We start from the raw sequence: 16100 nt of genomic DNA, 5'->3' as shown, positions 1-16100 counted from the left end.
TTAGAAAGTTATTGCTGAGAACATATTTCCTAACTTTGCAATGTAGTTAATTTAATATGATTTGTTTTCTTTAAGAATTCAAGAGATTCTAATCAAGTAAAAGACATTTAAACTTTTAGAAATATTATTTGTCTTATGTAGATTAAAAATAAATGTGTGTGTGTGTGTGTGTATGTGTATGTGTGTGTGAGTGTATGTCCTAGGACTGGTCCCTGAGTTTTTTCACTTAAGGCTGGTGTTCTACTGCTTGAGTCACAGCTTCACTTGGGGCTTTTGAGTAGTTAATTGGAGACAAGAGACTCATGGAATTGCCTACCCAAGGGCCTTCCAACTACCATCTTCAGATATCAGCTTCCAGAGTAGTCAGAATTATAAATAGGAGCCACTTGTGCCGGATTAAAAATACAAATATAAAAGCTGGGTGCCCAACAGCTCCTGCCTGTAATTCTAGCGACTCAGGAGGCTGAGATCTGAGGATCAGAGTTCAAAGCCAGCCCAGGCAGGCAAGTCTGTGAGACTCTTAGACTCTTATCTCCGATTAATTTCAATGAAACACCAAAAAAAGCCTTAATTAGAGCTGTAGCTCAAGTGGTAGAGTGCTAGACTCGATCACAAAAAGCTCAGGGACAGTGTCTAGACCCAGAGTTCAAGCCCCAGGCCCAGCACCAAAAATAAATAAATAAATAAACAAATAAGTAAATTTAATTTTCTACTTTTTTTTGGAATGTAATCCTAGGCAAGGTAATGCTAGGCAAGTTCACTACCACATGTCCAGCCCTCATCTTATTTCTGAGAATTAATGCGTCATTCATATTCTAGTCTTTGGTATTAAAACCATAAATAAAATTAAGTATAAATATCTTTTGGTAGATTTTTTTCTAATATATATATATATATACACACACACACACACACACACACACGTAGGTATATATATATTTTTTTCTTTGCTGGTCATGGGGCCTGCACTCTGGGCCTGTCCCTCAGCTCTTCAGCTCAAGACTAGCGCTCTACCACTTGAGCCACAGTGCCACTTCTGGCTTTTTCTGTTTATGTGGTATTGAGGAATAGAACCCAAGGCCTCATGCCTGCACGTCTGGCTTTTTCTACTTATGTGGTGCTGAGGAATAGAACCCAAGGCCTCATGCATGCAAGGCAAGCACTCTACCACTGAGCTACCTTCCCAGGCTCTATCATATATTTTTTTGACTGTGCTGAGATTTGAACTCAGGACAGCAAGCTTGCTAGGAAGGCAGGTGTTCTACCACTTGAACCATACTCTAAGCTCTTTTTGCTTTCATTATCTTTCTGTCTAAGGTTTTATTTCCCCACCCTTCCTACCAGCCTGGGCTGTAGGTCTCCTGTTTACAGCCAGGTGCCTAGGGGACTGGTTCCTGCTACCAAGTCCAGTTTATTGGTTGATAAGAGAGGAATCTCACAAGTTTTTTTTTTGCCTCCAACAGCCAATTTTTCCCTATCGCTGCTCCAGAGTAGCTAGGATTGTAGGTATAAGCAATCATGCCCAGCTTAAAATGCTTTTAAGCATGTCCAATGTGACCATCACAAAACTTCCACTGCACTTGCAACAGGAATGCCACCAACTTCTCGCAGAGCTAATTTTGTGAACGTGTACCTTTTCCGGCCTCTTCAATGACTTGCCTCACTGCCTTCTTTAAACTGTTCGCACGTAGCATTATCTCCCTGGGTTTGACAGCTTTCTGGGAGGAGGGTTTTGTGATGTCATCCAAGAGCTGGTCTTTGCTTTCACACAAGGACTCTTCACTGGAAGATTCCACAGTATCTTCTTCTAGGATGGCAGGGCCCATGCCTGGGAGGACAGGAGCAGTCTGGCAATCTGTGTGCAAGGCTTGTAGCAGTTGTTCAAGCTTCTCATTGAGGACTGAACACTGGGAAACCACAAAAGACAGCTATGAGCAAGGAATTCAAATGTGTGTGCCATTGTCAAATGCAATACAAGGAATGTCTTATGTAAGATGTTCTGAGTATCAGTCTAATCACTAAGTAGAAAAACACAAAAGTCAAGTTATCACCTTTTATTTTCTTCCTGGGAGCATCTATTTTAACACTTCATAGAGAGTTAAAGTAACAATTTAGAGGTGTTTGACTTGGAAGAAAAATTTATGTATGGATGCTTACTATTGACTATTAATTGTCTGTGTATATAACTTACATCTGGGACCTTGTAGAGTATATTCACCATTGAAAAATAGCCTAATTCTTTGATTCTTTGTAAACTCCTCCCGCCGTTTTTTTTTTTTTTGCAGTAACAGGGCTTGAACCCCAGGCCTTGTGTTTGTTTGCTACCACTTAAGTCACCCAAACCCTTATCACTTTTTGCTTTTCTTTTTTAAAATTTTTTCTTTTTTGTTTTTGCTGGTCCTGGAGCTTGAACTCAGGGCCTGGGTGTTGTCCCTGAGCTTCTTTGTGCTCAAAGGTATCTTGAGCCACAGTGCTATTTCTGGTGTTTTCTGAGTAGTTTATTGAAGATAAGAGTCTCACAGACTTTCCTGTCTGGGCTGGCTCCAAACCATGATCCTCAACTCTCAGCTGAGTAGCTAGGATTACAGGCATGAGCCACTGGTGCCTGACTCACTTTTTGCTTTTATTTTGTTTTTGACATAAGACCTCACTAATTTAGCCTAAATTGGCCTCCAATTCTTGATCCTCCTGCTTCTGTAATCCCACCAAGTAGCTGGGATTACAGGCATGTACCAACATCCCTAGCTTAAACTTCTGAATTATACTTCTAGAATCGTTGAGACTCCATTCCACTTAAAATACTTAAAACCTACCTTTGCATAGATATTACTCTTAAAAGAATGCAACAAATATTTTACCATAAAGTGTCACAGTATATTAAAAAGTAATGTATATATAAAACACTAAAAACAATTTGGTTTTATAAAAAGGAATTGGCTTATGGCACCATTTTCAGTGTTATTAGCCTCAGCTTAGCTGAACCTTGTCAAGATGTTCAAGTGGTGGTTTACAAAGGAGTGAACAAAGAAAGGGCAAGAAAAAAATAGGTTGCCTTGTGCAAGTGGCTCAGTACTATAATTGTAGCTACTCAGGAGGCTGAGATATGAGAATCAAAGTTTAAAAACAGACAGGCAGTAAAGGCTGTTAGACTATTAACTCAAATTAGCCAGCAAAAAAAAAAAAAAAAAAAAAGCCAGAGTGGAACTGTTATTCAAGTAGTAGGGCACAAGTCTTAAGTGAGAAAGATAAGGGACAGTGCCCAGGCCCTGAGATTAAGACTTAATACTGGGACAAAAAGAAAATGAAAATGCACAGAAGGAAGAAAGAAGAGAGATATTGAAAGAATAGCAAGCACTTGGCCCTTGGTTACTCTGCCTTTCTTGTTTGATGATAGGTTTGGGAATGAAGTTAATATTGCCCCCTAGTGTACACACCTTTTGTCTCCACAGTCAATTTTCCAGTCCTTTCAGGACAGTCACAGCAGAAAATTTAGTGGCAAAGTGTAGCTAAGAGACAGCTTCTGATTTCTGAAATTCTCCATAAATAAAATGGAATGCTTGAAAAGTGTGTGTTTATGTCTTTTCTTTCCCTTCTATTCATCAAGCCACCATTTCTTCATAAGCTCAAAGATACCCAAGTCTTTGTTAAATGGCTCTCCCATAAACTTAATGAAAGGTGGTCACTTTGAGGGTCAATAAGCTATGGATATTTTAGCATCAGAAAATTCATGAAGGAGAAAAATAGCAATGCAGGAAATGAACTTTTACAAGAGAGCCAGGACCATATCTACAGTCCAAGGAATCCAAGCACCTGTGCTTGTAGGAAATGCACATTTTGAAGTCCACTTGGAAACAGAAAGCTGTTTCTCTCCACTAAAACCCACCTAACACAGCATCCTCCTCCAAAATGTCAATCACCGGAACTAAGACCGGCATTATAAAATTTGGTTTGTTATATGTTTTGAACCATGCAGTTTTGTTACACAGTAAGGAAAACACAAACTAGAATACTTTCAAAATCCTCATATCTGATCAAAAGTCATTTTTTTTCTCTTGCTTTAGGTGTCAAGGAAACCATCTAGCCAGTTCAGCTTTAGAACATGGCTCAATGTTGGCCTTGTGGGAACGAGTTGGCAGACCCTGAAGTATCCCCCTTACTTTGCTGGCAACGGCTTCGGCTACCACTGCATTTTCCATCCTTTTGTCATATTCCTTCTCTACTTTGGCAACAAAGTCCTTTACAGTTTCGCAGAGAATCCTTTGAGGAAAGAAATTGTACAGTTCAGTAAACTTGGTTGATTTGCTCTAGCTTATAAACACATGTATAAGTAAGCACAATTAGCTAAACTAAAATACCTAGATCATTGGTATATAAGTGTGTCCTTTTACCCACTGTGTAATATGCCTTAGATGAGTTTAGGACCTTCTTTGTTGTTGTTTATTTGTATTCTTCACTGTATTTTTTGCCTTTTCTTTTTATTGGTACTGTGGATGGAACCCAGGACATTGCACTTGCTAGGTAAGTGCTTTGCCACTGAGTTACATCCCAGCACAAGTTTAGGACCTTCTAAGTGAGGATTAGATACATGGATAAACTCTGCTCTCTGTGATTTAAATTACAGTAATGTTAAATTTTAACAAGCCTTTCTGAAGCATTGAAAGTCTTAGAACAGTACTTTCAGATCCCTTTAAAAAAAAAATCATGCAGAGCCAGGTGCAAATGGCTCACGCTTGTAATCCTAGCTACTCAGGAGGCTGAGATCTGAGGATTGATGTTCAAAAGCAGCCAAAGCAGGACAGTCTATAAAATCCTTATCTACAATTAATCAGCAAAAAGCCAGAAGCTGAGCTTTGGCTCACATGGTAGAGAGCTAATCTTGAGTAAAAAAGCTGAGATAGCACCCAGACCCTGAGTTCAAGCTTCAATAGCATGCATGTGCACGCACACACACACACACACACACACACACACACACACACTTATCTTCCACACCTGCTGTTTAGATTATGAACTGCAGAGGTGAACTAAAGAGAAGAATATTTACATTGTCACTGTAGGACAATGGGGTGTACCAGTAACACACTGTTCCTGGTAAGAGAAAAAGGCTGCCTATTGTACTGTACACCAGCCTGACAATGGAACTGAGTTATAGAGCCTTCTGTAACTCCATTCACTGTCTCCCTTTAAGATAACCAATACAATACTAATTTAGGTCTCATTAGTGTCAAAATTCACTTGTTTGTTTCTTTTCATTACATTTGGTTTCTTTGCAATAAAAGTAAACCATAAGAGAAAATAACCTGTAACACTAATAAATCTATCTTTCTAAAGTCTTCAGAGACAGGCACTGGTGGCTCACACCTGTAATCCTAGCTTTTCAGAAGGCTGAGATCTGAGGACCACAGTTTGCAGCCAGATTGGACAGAAAAGTCTGTGAGACTCTTATCTCCAATTAAGTACTTAAAAGAGCTGAAGTAGAGCTATGGCTCAAGTGATGGAGTGCTAGCCACGAGGAAAAAACAAACAAACAACTCAGAGACACTGTCCAGGCCCTAAGTTTAAGCCCCAGGACTGAAACAAAAAAAAAGGTTTTGGATCTGGGGTTGGATTACTAACCAAAATATAGTATATATAAAATGAAGAGTACACAATGATCAAACACAACAAACATAAAAGTTAATAGAATGGTGGTCATATAAAATAGCCACTTCAATATATTAAAAAATAATTCTTTTATAATTCATTATGTCTCTGAAAAGCAACTTTTTCAACTTTCCATCATTTTAGCAACCACTTCTGACATGTCCTAAACACAGGACAAGGGGACCACAGCCAAATATCTACAGAGACCACGCAAGTAAAAGGTAGGTATGAACTGCGCCCAGGATGAGAAAGACAATAGGGATTGCTGAGTGTTGGGGCAAACTGAAAATTTGTATACATTCTGTAATGCAACACAACTCATTAAACAAACATAAATTAACCAGCAGCAATGCCAGAAACAATTTGTTGCCCATCTCCGCCTGTGCCAACTACTTGCCAATCCCTGCCTCAAGCTGGTTCTTCTTTCCTACTGTTTGTGAATCTGTCATCCAAGAGTCATGCTACACTTGTCCTTCTGCGAGTAGTAAATTGTTTGTAATGATTTATCTTATGTGTCCTTTTCGTTGCACATTAAGTATGTAAATATTGGAATGTTTCTACTTTCCCTCTTTGTCTTTCTTCTTCCCCTTCATCTTCACTTTTTTTTGGAGAACTGCCTATTATCTTCATTAAAAAATAATAAAGTAATGAAACACAATTTCCATTTTATAATCACAAATACTTTCTTGAACAGACCATTAGATTATAATTAAAGTCTAAACTAGTTCGTACAACTTGTGCCAAATGTTTCAAATTAAGCAGCCTCTGGTTGGGCACTGTGGCTCAATTGGTAGAGCTCTTGACTTCAGCTGAAAAGCTGAGGGACAATGCCCAGGCCCAGAGTTCAGGCCCCACAACCAACAAAAAAATGAACAAACCTGTGATCTTCAGATCTCAGCCTCCTACATAGTTAGGATTACAGGTGTGAGCACACTGCACCCAACTGAGTTCAAATTTAGTATTTTAATTCGGTAAGCTACTTCACTGAGAAGAAGACAATCACAGCGACCGGTCAAGTCGCGCACAGAAAAGTGACAGCCCTAGCTTCACTCACTTGGCAGAAGATATGACCACTGCATCTTCATCAGAGTTGAGGATTTTTGTAAGGTGACTTGCAACTGAGTCTTCATAAATTGTCATCTGAAAAAAAAAAAAAAAAAAAACCTGTATCATTGCTGCTGGTGGTGTTTATAAATCAAAGCAAATCAACCAAGTTTACTGAACTGTAGAATTACTTTTCTCAAAGGATTCTCTGCCAAACTGTAAAGGGCTTTGTTGTATAACTACTTAAAGATAAAAATATACAGACAACAGACAGACAAAAAGACAGACAGACAGGTAGATAAAGAGTAGTTCCCCTCTTCCCATCTCCCAAAAAAGGACAAAGAAAAGTATGTCTGGAGGAATGGCTCAGGCAGTAGAGCGCCAGCCTAGTAAGTATAAGGGATAGCCAAAAAATAAAATAAAATTTACTAATTTTGATGAAACCATTGTCTTACTGTCATGAGTGCAAATATACAATCATGTAAGTAAATGTATCTCTTAAATATTCAAAATTTCAAATGCCAAATATACTCTCTGTCTCTATATATACTGTCATATATATGTATGCATACACATATATATGCATATATATACATATATGCATATGTATATATGTAAGTCATATAGATGTCTGCATGTATATAACTTTTTCTATTTGATTCAAACTTTAAAATCTCATTTAAAGAGTACATCTTCCTGCTATGCAAAAATATGCACAAGATTTAAATAACCTCATATTCAGCAACACCCATCAAATGTTTGCTTCAAATACATTCCAAGTCACAAGCTCAGAATCTTTGAGTTTTAAATGTAGTACTCTGATTCTCTTCTGTCTCACTCAGATAGCTTTTCACTGCCTTTCTCACCAATTATATATTTATGAAGGCTGGGCACTGTGGTGCATGAGCTCAGCTACTTGGGGAGCATAGGTAGGAAGGTAACAATCCAAAACTGGCATAAGCCAAAATGATACCCTACCTGAAAAGTAACTAACACAAAAATGGGCTAAGAGTGTGACTCAAGTGGTAGATAGCCTGCCTGGCAAGTATCAAGCCCTGCAAGCCCTGAGGTCAAGCCCTAATCCTACAAAAATAGATATAATTAAAGACATAATTAATATCCTTCCTGCCTAGTCTCTTATCAAAAGAACCATAGTGTTAAATTACATTCAAGTCTACCAGTGGTCCCTCTGTATGTTACTATTAAATTTCTATCTTACCTCCTTCAAAGGCAGATTATGAAAAAGCAAGAAAGGAGAGGAAGCCAGGCACCAGTGGCTCACGCCTATAATCCTAGCTACTCAGGAGGTTGAGATCTGAGGATTGTGGTTCAAAGCCAGTCAAGTCAGGAAAGTCCGTGAGACTCTTATCTCCAATAAACCACCAGAAAACCGGAAGTGGTGCTGTGGCTCAAGTGGTAGAGCGCTCACCTTGAGCTGAAGAGCTCAGGGACAGAGCCCAGGCTCAGAGTTCAAGCCCCATGACTGACCAAAAGAAAAAAGAAAAGAAAAGAAAAAAAAAGAAAAGAGAAGAGAAGAGAAGAGAAAAGAAAAGGAGAGGAAGGTGGAACTTCAAAGTTACATACAATACTGTATTAGACCCAAAATCCACTTTATTAGTCTGCTGATTTAGCCAACAGAAATGGTATCTTTAAAGCGCAGAAAAGTAAAACTACAACTTCTAAAAATACTAAATAGGGAGATGATGTTCAGAGATTAGTTTTATTCTCTTCCCTGTGGGAAAATATTTTAAATCATTACTCATGCCATTAACAAATGAATGAATGTCAGTTGATTCATTTATTAATGTCATGTAGAGCCATATGAAACCAATACCTAAAGAAATCCAAGTCTTTAATCCATTAAAGATAAATAAAAACAAAATTTACCATCTCTTTCAGAAGAAAATTTGTCCAAGGATGAAAATTATAGATGTCACTTTTTAAACTACTTCCAAGTCGGTTCACTTAGCAAGGTTGAAAGTTTAGTAATAATCACAGCTGACATTTTTCATTGTGTACTGGACTATCAAATTATGCCTTTTTTATATTCTTACCCTTTCACCGTCTTGTTTTACAGCCAAGGAGCCTGAGGCAACATCAGCTGAGTGTTTTACCAATGTCCTATACCTAGAGAAGCATGACAAGCTGAGAAACTCTAGCTCACTTCTCAGGTATTTCAAAGGCCCAAAAGTCCATCAGAGGGCATCAGGCCTTGCTCAGCAGCAAGAACATTTACTGTCATCTTGACCTATGCTACCCTTTGTTTTGAAAGTACATTTTAAAAAATACCAGTTTCAGCCAGGTGCTGGTGGCTCATGCCTATAATCCTAGTGACTCAGGAGGCTGAGAACTAAGGATCACAGTTCAAAGCCAGCCCAGGCAGGAAAGTCTATGAGACTCTTATCTCCAATAAACCACTAGAAAACTGAAAGTGGTGCTGTGGCTCAAGCAGTAGAGCACTAGCCTGGAGCTGAAGAGCTGAGGGATAGCACCCAAGCCCAGAGTTCAAGCCCCACAACCGACAAAATAAAGTAAAAGAAAATACCAGTTTCATTCATAGCCCATTGAACTTTAAAAAAAAAAGAGTAGATTTCCTTCAGGTATTCATAATTACAACCCATCTTCATAATGTGATTACACAGAAATGATAGAAGTAAATCATCTGCCTCTATTTTATACATTGGGAAATTGACATTTCTGAAGTAAGCATCATTAAGTAGTAGATTTTTTTGGTTTTTGTTTTTTGCCAGTCCTGGAGCTTGAATTCACGCCTGGGCACTGTCCCTAGAGCTTCTGAGGCTCAAAGCTAGTGCTCTGCCACTTGAGCCACTTAATTATTTCTTGTGGATGAGACCCTAAGCCTACCCCCACCCCCGGCCCCCTGCAATGCCCTGCCAGTCTGGTCCTCCTTCAGGCTGTCTGTAGGCTAAGCCAGGCCAGACCAGCAGCCAGACTGACCATAGGGCTTAGAGTCAGTCAGCCCCTGCCTGGCCCTTCCGGCTTTTTCTGAGTAGTTTATTGCAGGTAAGAGTCTTTCCTGCCTGGCCTGGTTCTGAACCATGATCCTCAGATCTCAGCCTCGTGAGTAGCTAGGATTACAGTCCTGAGCTACCAATGCCCAGCTTTCCTTTTTTCTTTTTGGAAAGAAAAGTAGTAACCTTTACAAAAATATTACTGAGAAAAGATTTGTTTCTATAAAAACATGACTGATGGTCATAACTGGGTAGGATAATGAAGGTAAAAATGTTGGAAATGAAGCAGGAAATATCTTAATTTTCAATAGCAATTCTGCATCTAACTTCACATTTAAAAATTTTATATCAGAAAAAGATTTTAAAACTTCAATGAGTTTTGCTAAGTAACAGCCCCAGATCTCTAGTGACCACTCCCTGCCTCAGTTTTGACAAGATCATAATTTTATTTTTGACAAATGTTTTCATTATGAAACGAACTTGAATATTCCTGAGGAAAAAATAAGTTATTATAGATCAAATGGTCTTAATAAGCCAGAGAAGAATCCTCTGGCATTTGGGCTCTGTTGTAAATCAATTCTGGTTTTAAGGTTTAATAAGAATGCTAAGCCTGGGCTGGGAAGGTGGCTCAGTGATAGAGCGCTTGCCTTGCATGCATGAGGGCCTGGGTTTGATTCCTCAGCACCACATAAGGAGAAAAAAGCTGAAAGTGGTGCTGTGGCTCAAGTGGTAGGGGGCTAGCCTTGAGCTGAAGAGCTAAGGCTCAGAGTTCAGGCCCCACAACTGAAAAAAAAAAATGTTAAGCCTTTTAAAACATCTAGGACTATAGACAACTGAGGCCTGCAGCTGAGGTAGAAGGAAGTAAGCTGCCTTTCTTTCTTTGTTTTCTCTGCATCAACAGACTTGTCCTGCTGCCCCACTTCAAGGAGCAGGCAAGGTAGCAAGGAAGAGATAACATGGAGTATGGTACATTTGGAGATTGCTTAAGGGAGCTAGGATGACAGTAATCAATGACAGGTGCTCATGGCCAGTGAAGGAGATGGGGAGAAGCCAAAAGGAAGCTGCCACCAGCTGGGCTGTCCTGGAAGTTTATTGGTAAATAGAACACCGCAAGACGAGCAGATACAAGCAGGAAACTTGCATCCTAGGTAACCTAAACACATCTACTGTATGAATGAATCCTCACAACACTGCAGCTTCACTCTACAGGGGAAGTAAGGAAGCCAGTGAAAGAAAGAGATATGGTTTACATGACACCTCCAGTGTAGGTGGTCACTAGAGGAGATCTTCAGGAGTTTTTACTCCAGGGACAGACTAGTGTTGATCAATGATAGCATATACTCACCAAATTAAAATGAAGTTAAAATACTGCCATTACCATCATGAGTAGGTGGTCTCATCCCTTATCCCAAGATAGCTACCCCCATTTCAAAGGATAAATAGGTAAAGGATTGATCTTACATAAAATTCTTCAGGCGCTTCTGGAGGTAAAGAAGCTTTTGGTGGCAGTTTGAGCTCATACGTCATTATACTCCACCTGAGGAGAGAAAATACCTTATTATAATTGTTCACACATAAGCGTGCACACACACATACAGATAAATCCATCCTTCCATTCATTTGTCCATTAAACAGATATATGCTGAACATTTGAAAGTGACAAATATATACACGGATGTTTTGTGGACTATGGTTTTTATTGAATTTTAAACTAAAAATGAAGATCTGAAACTTTGGTAATCTAATAAAACATTGACTCATTTTATAATTTTACCATTCCTTCAATAAGTGGAGATTTTATCATTTCTCTAAATATTTAAAGAACACACCCACAAGAAAATGTATACCATATATCTCATTCTTCACTGAGTGAAAAAATAAGTTTTTTTCAAAAATTCTTTTCTGGGGGCTGGGAAGGTGGCTCAGTGGTAGAGCGCTTGTCTTGCATGCATGAGGCACTGGGTTCGATTCCTCAGCACCACATAAGCAGAAAAAAGCCAGAAGTGGTGCTGTGGCTCAAGTGGTAGAGTGCTAGCCTTGAGCTGAAGAGCTGAGGGACAGCACCCAGGCCCAGAGTTCAAGTCCCATGATTGGCGCAAAAAAAAAAATTCTTTTCTGTTCTATTTTCAAAATAATCTTCAATGCAATTTACTAACCAGATTTCACAAATTATTAATGTCTCCAATCCAAAAAATGTCTAAAAATTGTCCTAGATGAAATAAATATTACTTTAGTTTTAACTAAGCAAAAAATTTCAATTGTAAAATAAACAGACAAATTTTTCTACAGGATAAAAGAATTTCCTAGAGAAAAAAAACAAGCTACTACAGATGAACTTAAAAAAAAAAAAAGAGTCACTACCTATGTACTAACCACTCTTGCCAAAGCAAGTGCCAAAGCAGCACATATTTAGACATGAATTGAAAATAAGGTAAACGCCCTTCTTAATTTAAGAATGAATACAAGTACAGGCTTTGGGGGTAAACAGAAATAGAAATAATACTTCAAGCAAATTTATTTCAGTTAAATATATGTATTAGCTTCAAAACAATTTTAATTCAAATTTAGTGTTAAAGAAAAGCAGTCAGTTCAGGATAATCCCTTCTATGTCAAAAATCATGTTCAAAATTGGAAAGATCATTAAGTCAGGACATTACTGTAACACTAGCAAGATGAGATAAAAAGGTTTTACAAGAACAACAGAGTATAATAAAAGCAGTACTATAACATAGCTAGAACCCAAAGGCAAATCCTAAGCTCAGTGTTCAAATAGAGCTTCTCTACCATCAGACTAACTGAATTCCAAATTTCCAAAACTCCTCCAATAGACATACACTTTTTCTTAAAATATGTAAATGTGCAGATATTATTCAATTCTTGATCCGAAAATAGATATGTATTTTATATATTACATATTAATATATAAATTTATAAATACATTTGCATTTAAGCATCAAAAGACATCTATCCATCCATCCATCCATCCTTCCCATCCATCCATCCATCCATCCATCCACTGTGAAACAGATAAATATTAAATGTCTCTTAAGCACTTGTGCAGCAAGCTTGAGACCCTGAGTTCAATGCACAAACCTGCCCACATGCGCACGCGCGCGTGCCACACACACACACACACACACACACACACACACAAAACAAATAAGGCTTTCCTAAAGAAGCACTAGTCTAGCATAGAAAATAAGCATCATACAAGTAATCAAAATACCTAAATTTGCAAATATACAAATACAGAAAACTGCAACTGGAGATATAAAATTCTAATTTATGGCTGGGTGTGGTAATGCACAGTTGTAATCCTAATTCTAGGGAGAATGATTCTAATGCGTGGAGGATGATAGTTCAAGGCCAACCTGTTCAAAACAAGTTACTAAGACCTCATCTCAATTAATAAGGAGCTTTACATGGTAATGTGGACCTGTCACTCAGCTCCATGAGAAGAATAAATATGAGGATCACAGCCCAGACATAATGTAACACTACTAGAAAAATATGAAAAGCAAAAAGGGAAGCTCAAATGGTATCAATCGCCTGCCTAGCAAGGGGGAAGGTCCTGAGTTCAAATCCCAGTACCTCCAAAACAGGCCAAGGTCCTTATAATTGGATATATTCTTATAGTCAAAAGAGTTAAAACAATGGAAAGAAATTGACCCTCACTTTCATTTTGTAGCTCTCTCCTTAATATGAGACAGTTTGAGTGAAAAAGCTGGGGAAAGTAGCAGCAAGAAGGAAGGAGTCAGCCATCAGAGGGGCAGATTTATACTAGGCACAGAATCAGAAACCAGATGGCTGGGAATTCTCAGGTCTACAATGCTTTAAGGGGAGAGAGTGCATTGCTGAGAAAAGATCTCTGGAACTGGAGTCTTGGATTCAGGTTTAGACTCCAGTTCTAGTACTAGGTAGCTAGAATCTTCATCATGTCAAAAACCTCCAGAGGCCTTTTCACTAGGAAAATGGAGATGACAATAGTTTGTTCTCTCGCTCTCACTGCAGTGATGACTGAATAAAATTATTGAAAGTGTCAGTCAGACAACCAACACTATTGTTCTTTTCTTATAATCTGTAAAAGCCTCAATCTAAGATCCTCATAATAATGCATTTCTGAGCCATACCACAATGTTTCTAAAAATCAAATAAATCAAAATGTAGAATGAGAGTGATTTTTCCCCCTGTGGTGCTAGGGTAACCGTTTTATGTTTAGTTTCTGTGCCAGTACTGGGGCTTGAATTCAGGACACAGATGCTTTTTCCCTTAGCTTTCCACTCAAGTGCTCTACCACTTAAACCACAGCTCCATTTCCAGCTTTTTGATGGCTAATTGATAAAAGCCTCAAGGGCTTTCCTGCCCAGGCTAGCTTCTAACTGTGATCCTCAGATTTCAGCCTCCTGAGTAGCTAGGATTACAAGCATGAGTCATTAATGCCTGGCTGGTTTTGATGTTGTTTTTATTGTTGTTTTAATGGCTAGCAAATAAATAAAACACAAGAACAACTATTCTTGTTTCTAATAAAGATCCTATGGTTTTGAATCCATTTTGACTTTTTTTCTGTGTTTTCTGTGTGTCTGTTGGTAGGAAGGAATTTACCACATTGACCACCTGGATAAATGACTTTGTACAACATGCAGGGCTAACTAAGCAAACACCCAGGGTACAGGAAACATCTAGCACCATTTCCTAGGATGCAGCTGGAGTGGTCTTTAAATTTAACAAAGAAAGCATTTAAAATATTTTGCTTTTTTGGTAAGCAAAGAATTGGACAGCTGTCTGGGAAATTACCTCCTAGCTCTTTTGTAAACAATGATGATTTTGTTTCTTGCCAATCTTTTTTCCCCTCAGCTTCCTTAAGATAAAACTTGATGAAAAATGCATATATGTAAGGTCTGTAGCCTGATGTTAACATGGTGCAATAATCATTACGTCAGCTTATTAAGTTAGCTATCACCTCACATGGCTACCTTTTTGTATTTTGTAAAGATTGGACGCTGGATCCAGCTCCAGCCCTAGACTATAAACCATTAGACAGTCAAACTAGTGAGTGGTGCTTTTATGCAATTCTGGATATAGACAAATTTTCTACTGGCCAGCTTTAAAAAAATATTCTGTTAGCAAAAGGAATCAAGCATTACAACATTTCCTTGTGACAGATAAGGTTACAATTAATTAGATTATAGCTCATCTTAGAGTAATTACATTTTAAATTAGTGCCTCCCAGATGAAATTTTGTTATTTTCGGGAAGAGTTTAACAGATGGTTAATCCTATCAAAGTCGTTTTGATTCATGCTAGCTCAAGGCTATAATGATATTTTGACATTTGTCTCCTCTGCATGGGGGAGGGGAGGTAATTACTACTGAGTCTTGTTGTTCCTTAAAACTCCAGCTCTGAACCCCTTCCTCACAATAACCAGCCTACATATTTTGATTTGTTTTCTAACTGGGCAGATAAGAGAGAAAATCAGCTAGGCATAGTACACTGTATCATCCCAGTTACTTGGAAGCAGAAGAGCAGAATCCAAGGTTCAAGTACAGCCAGGCAAAGTTAGTGAGACTTCCATCTCAAAAACCAAATAGAAGACAGAGGGCATAGTTCATGTGGGAAAATAGTTGTTTAACTAAGTGCAACCTGGGTTCAATCCTCAGTGCTGTAAAACTTTTAAGAAAGGTATGTGATGCAGGCCGGCATAAATATGAGTTCCTTCATTTAAAGCTCTCCTTTTAATTCTTTGTCGCTGTGAAAGGATTCTTGTTTCCTTTAAAAACATCTAACTCTTCTTTGGCTCAATTCATTCTTAATATACATAATTAAGAAGAGATGGTCTAACAAATCTAAAGTTTATATATCTCTTTTATCTATTCATTTTTCCCAAAGATAGTGGTCTACTTCTTATATTCAGTGAAAGTCCCCCAAAATGAATTGTTTTGGTTTTCTTACTTGAACAGTGATTAAAAATAATTAGCATCAACACAGTCTTCTATCTTTAAAGTAATGTGGTCATCAGAATTGATTTTCAGGGGGTTTTTTTTGTTGTTTTTTACAATATTTTCAAAAGTATCTTTATCGAGTGTGTCTACTCCCTGTCTTCAGCTTAGGACTCAAATAGTGGAACAAATAAGGAAGTATCTGTCTTCATGAAACTAATAACATGACTTTAAAAGAGAGATCCCTTTTACCTGTCCAACATTTTGGTACTGGCTCGTTCCAGCTTCTCTAGAATCTGAGGAAGCTGAGTGTCATCATCATAAGAACCTCCCCATCCAAGGACTCGAGCAAGGTCATTGCCAGTACCCAATGGCAACACCCCGAGCTGACACTACAACAGAGCACAACGTTGAGACTGTTACATTAGCTGAGAGACAAGGCGGCTCTACATTCTTTACTCCAGCAAGTATGTTAGTATACATTCCTGTCAACTAGCAAACAAAAA

The 16100-nt window shown here is 38.3% G+C and overlaps 1 protein-coding gene across 3 annotated transcripts in view; it reads right to left on the bottom strand.

Moving 5' to 3' along the window:
• Positions 1–16100, bottom strand: part of Dgkh (diacylglycerol kinase, eta) — a 147885-nt gene that overhangs the window by 31588 nt on the left and 100197 nt on the right. For all 3 annotated transcript variants that reach the window (XM_013028420.1, XM_013028348.1, XM_013028480.1), the window contains 5 exons: positions 15847–15986; positions 11121–11196; positions 6698–6783; positions 4158–4257; positions 1634–1907 (listed from right to left, as the gene is read on the bottom strand). In XM_013028420.1, coding sequence (XP_012883874.1) covers positions 1634–1907; positions 4158–4257; positions 6698–6783; positions 11121–11196; positions 15847–15986 — 676 coding nt within the window. The remainder of the gene's footprint in view (positions 1–1633; positions 1908–4157; positions 4258–6697; positions 6784–11120; positions 11197–15846; positions 15987–16100) is intronic.

This window comes from Dipodomys ordii, unplaced genomic scaffold (assembly GCF_000151885.1).
Source record: "Dipodomys ordii isolate 6190 unplaced genomic scaffold, Dord_2.0 Scaffold1, whole genome shotgun sequence".
NCBI lineage: Eukaryota > Metazoa > Chordata > Mammalia > Rodentia > Heteromyidae > Dipodomys > Dipodomys ordii.
Note: the sequence above shows the minus strand (reverse complement) of the source record. Positions and strands in the feature narration are given on the sequence as shown.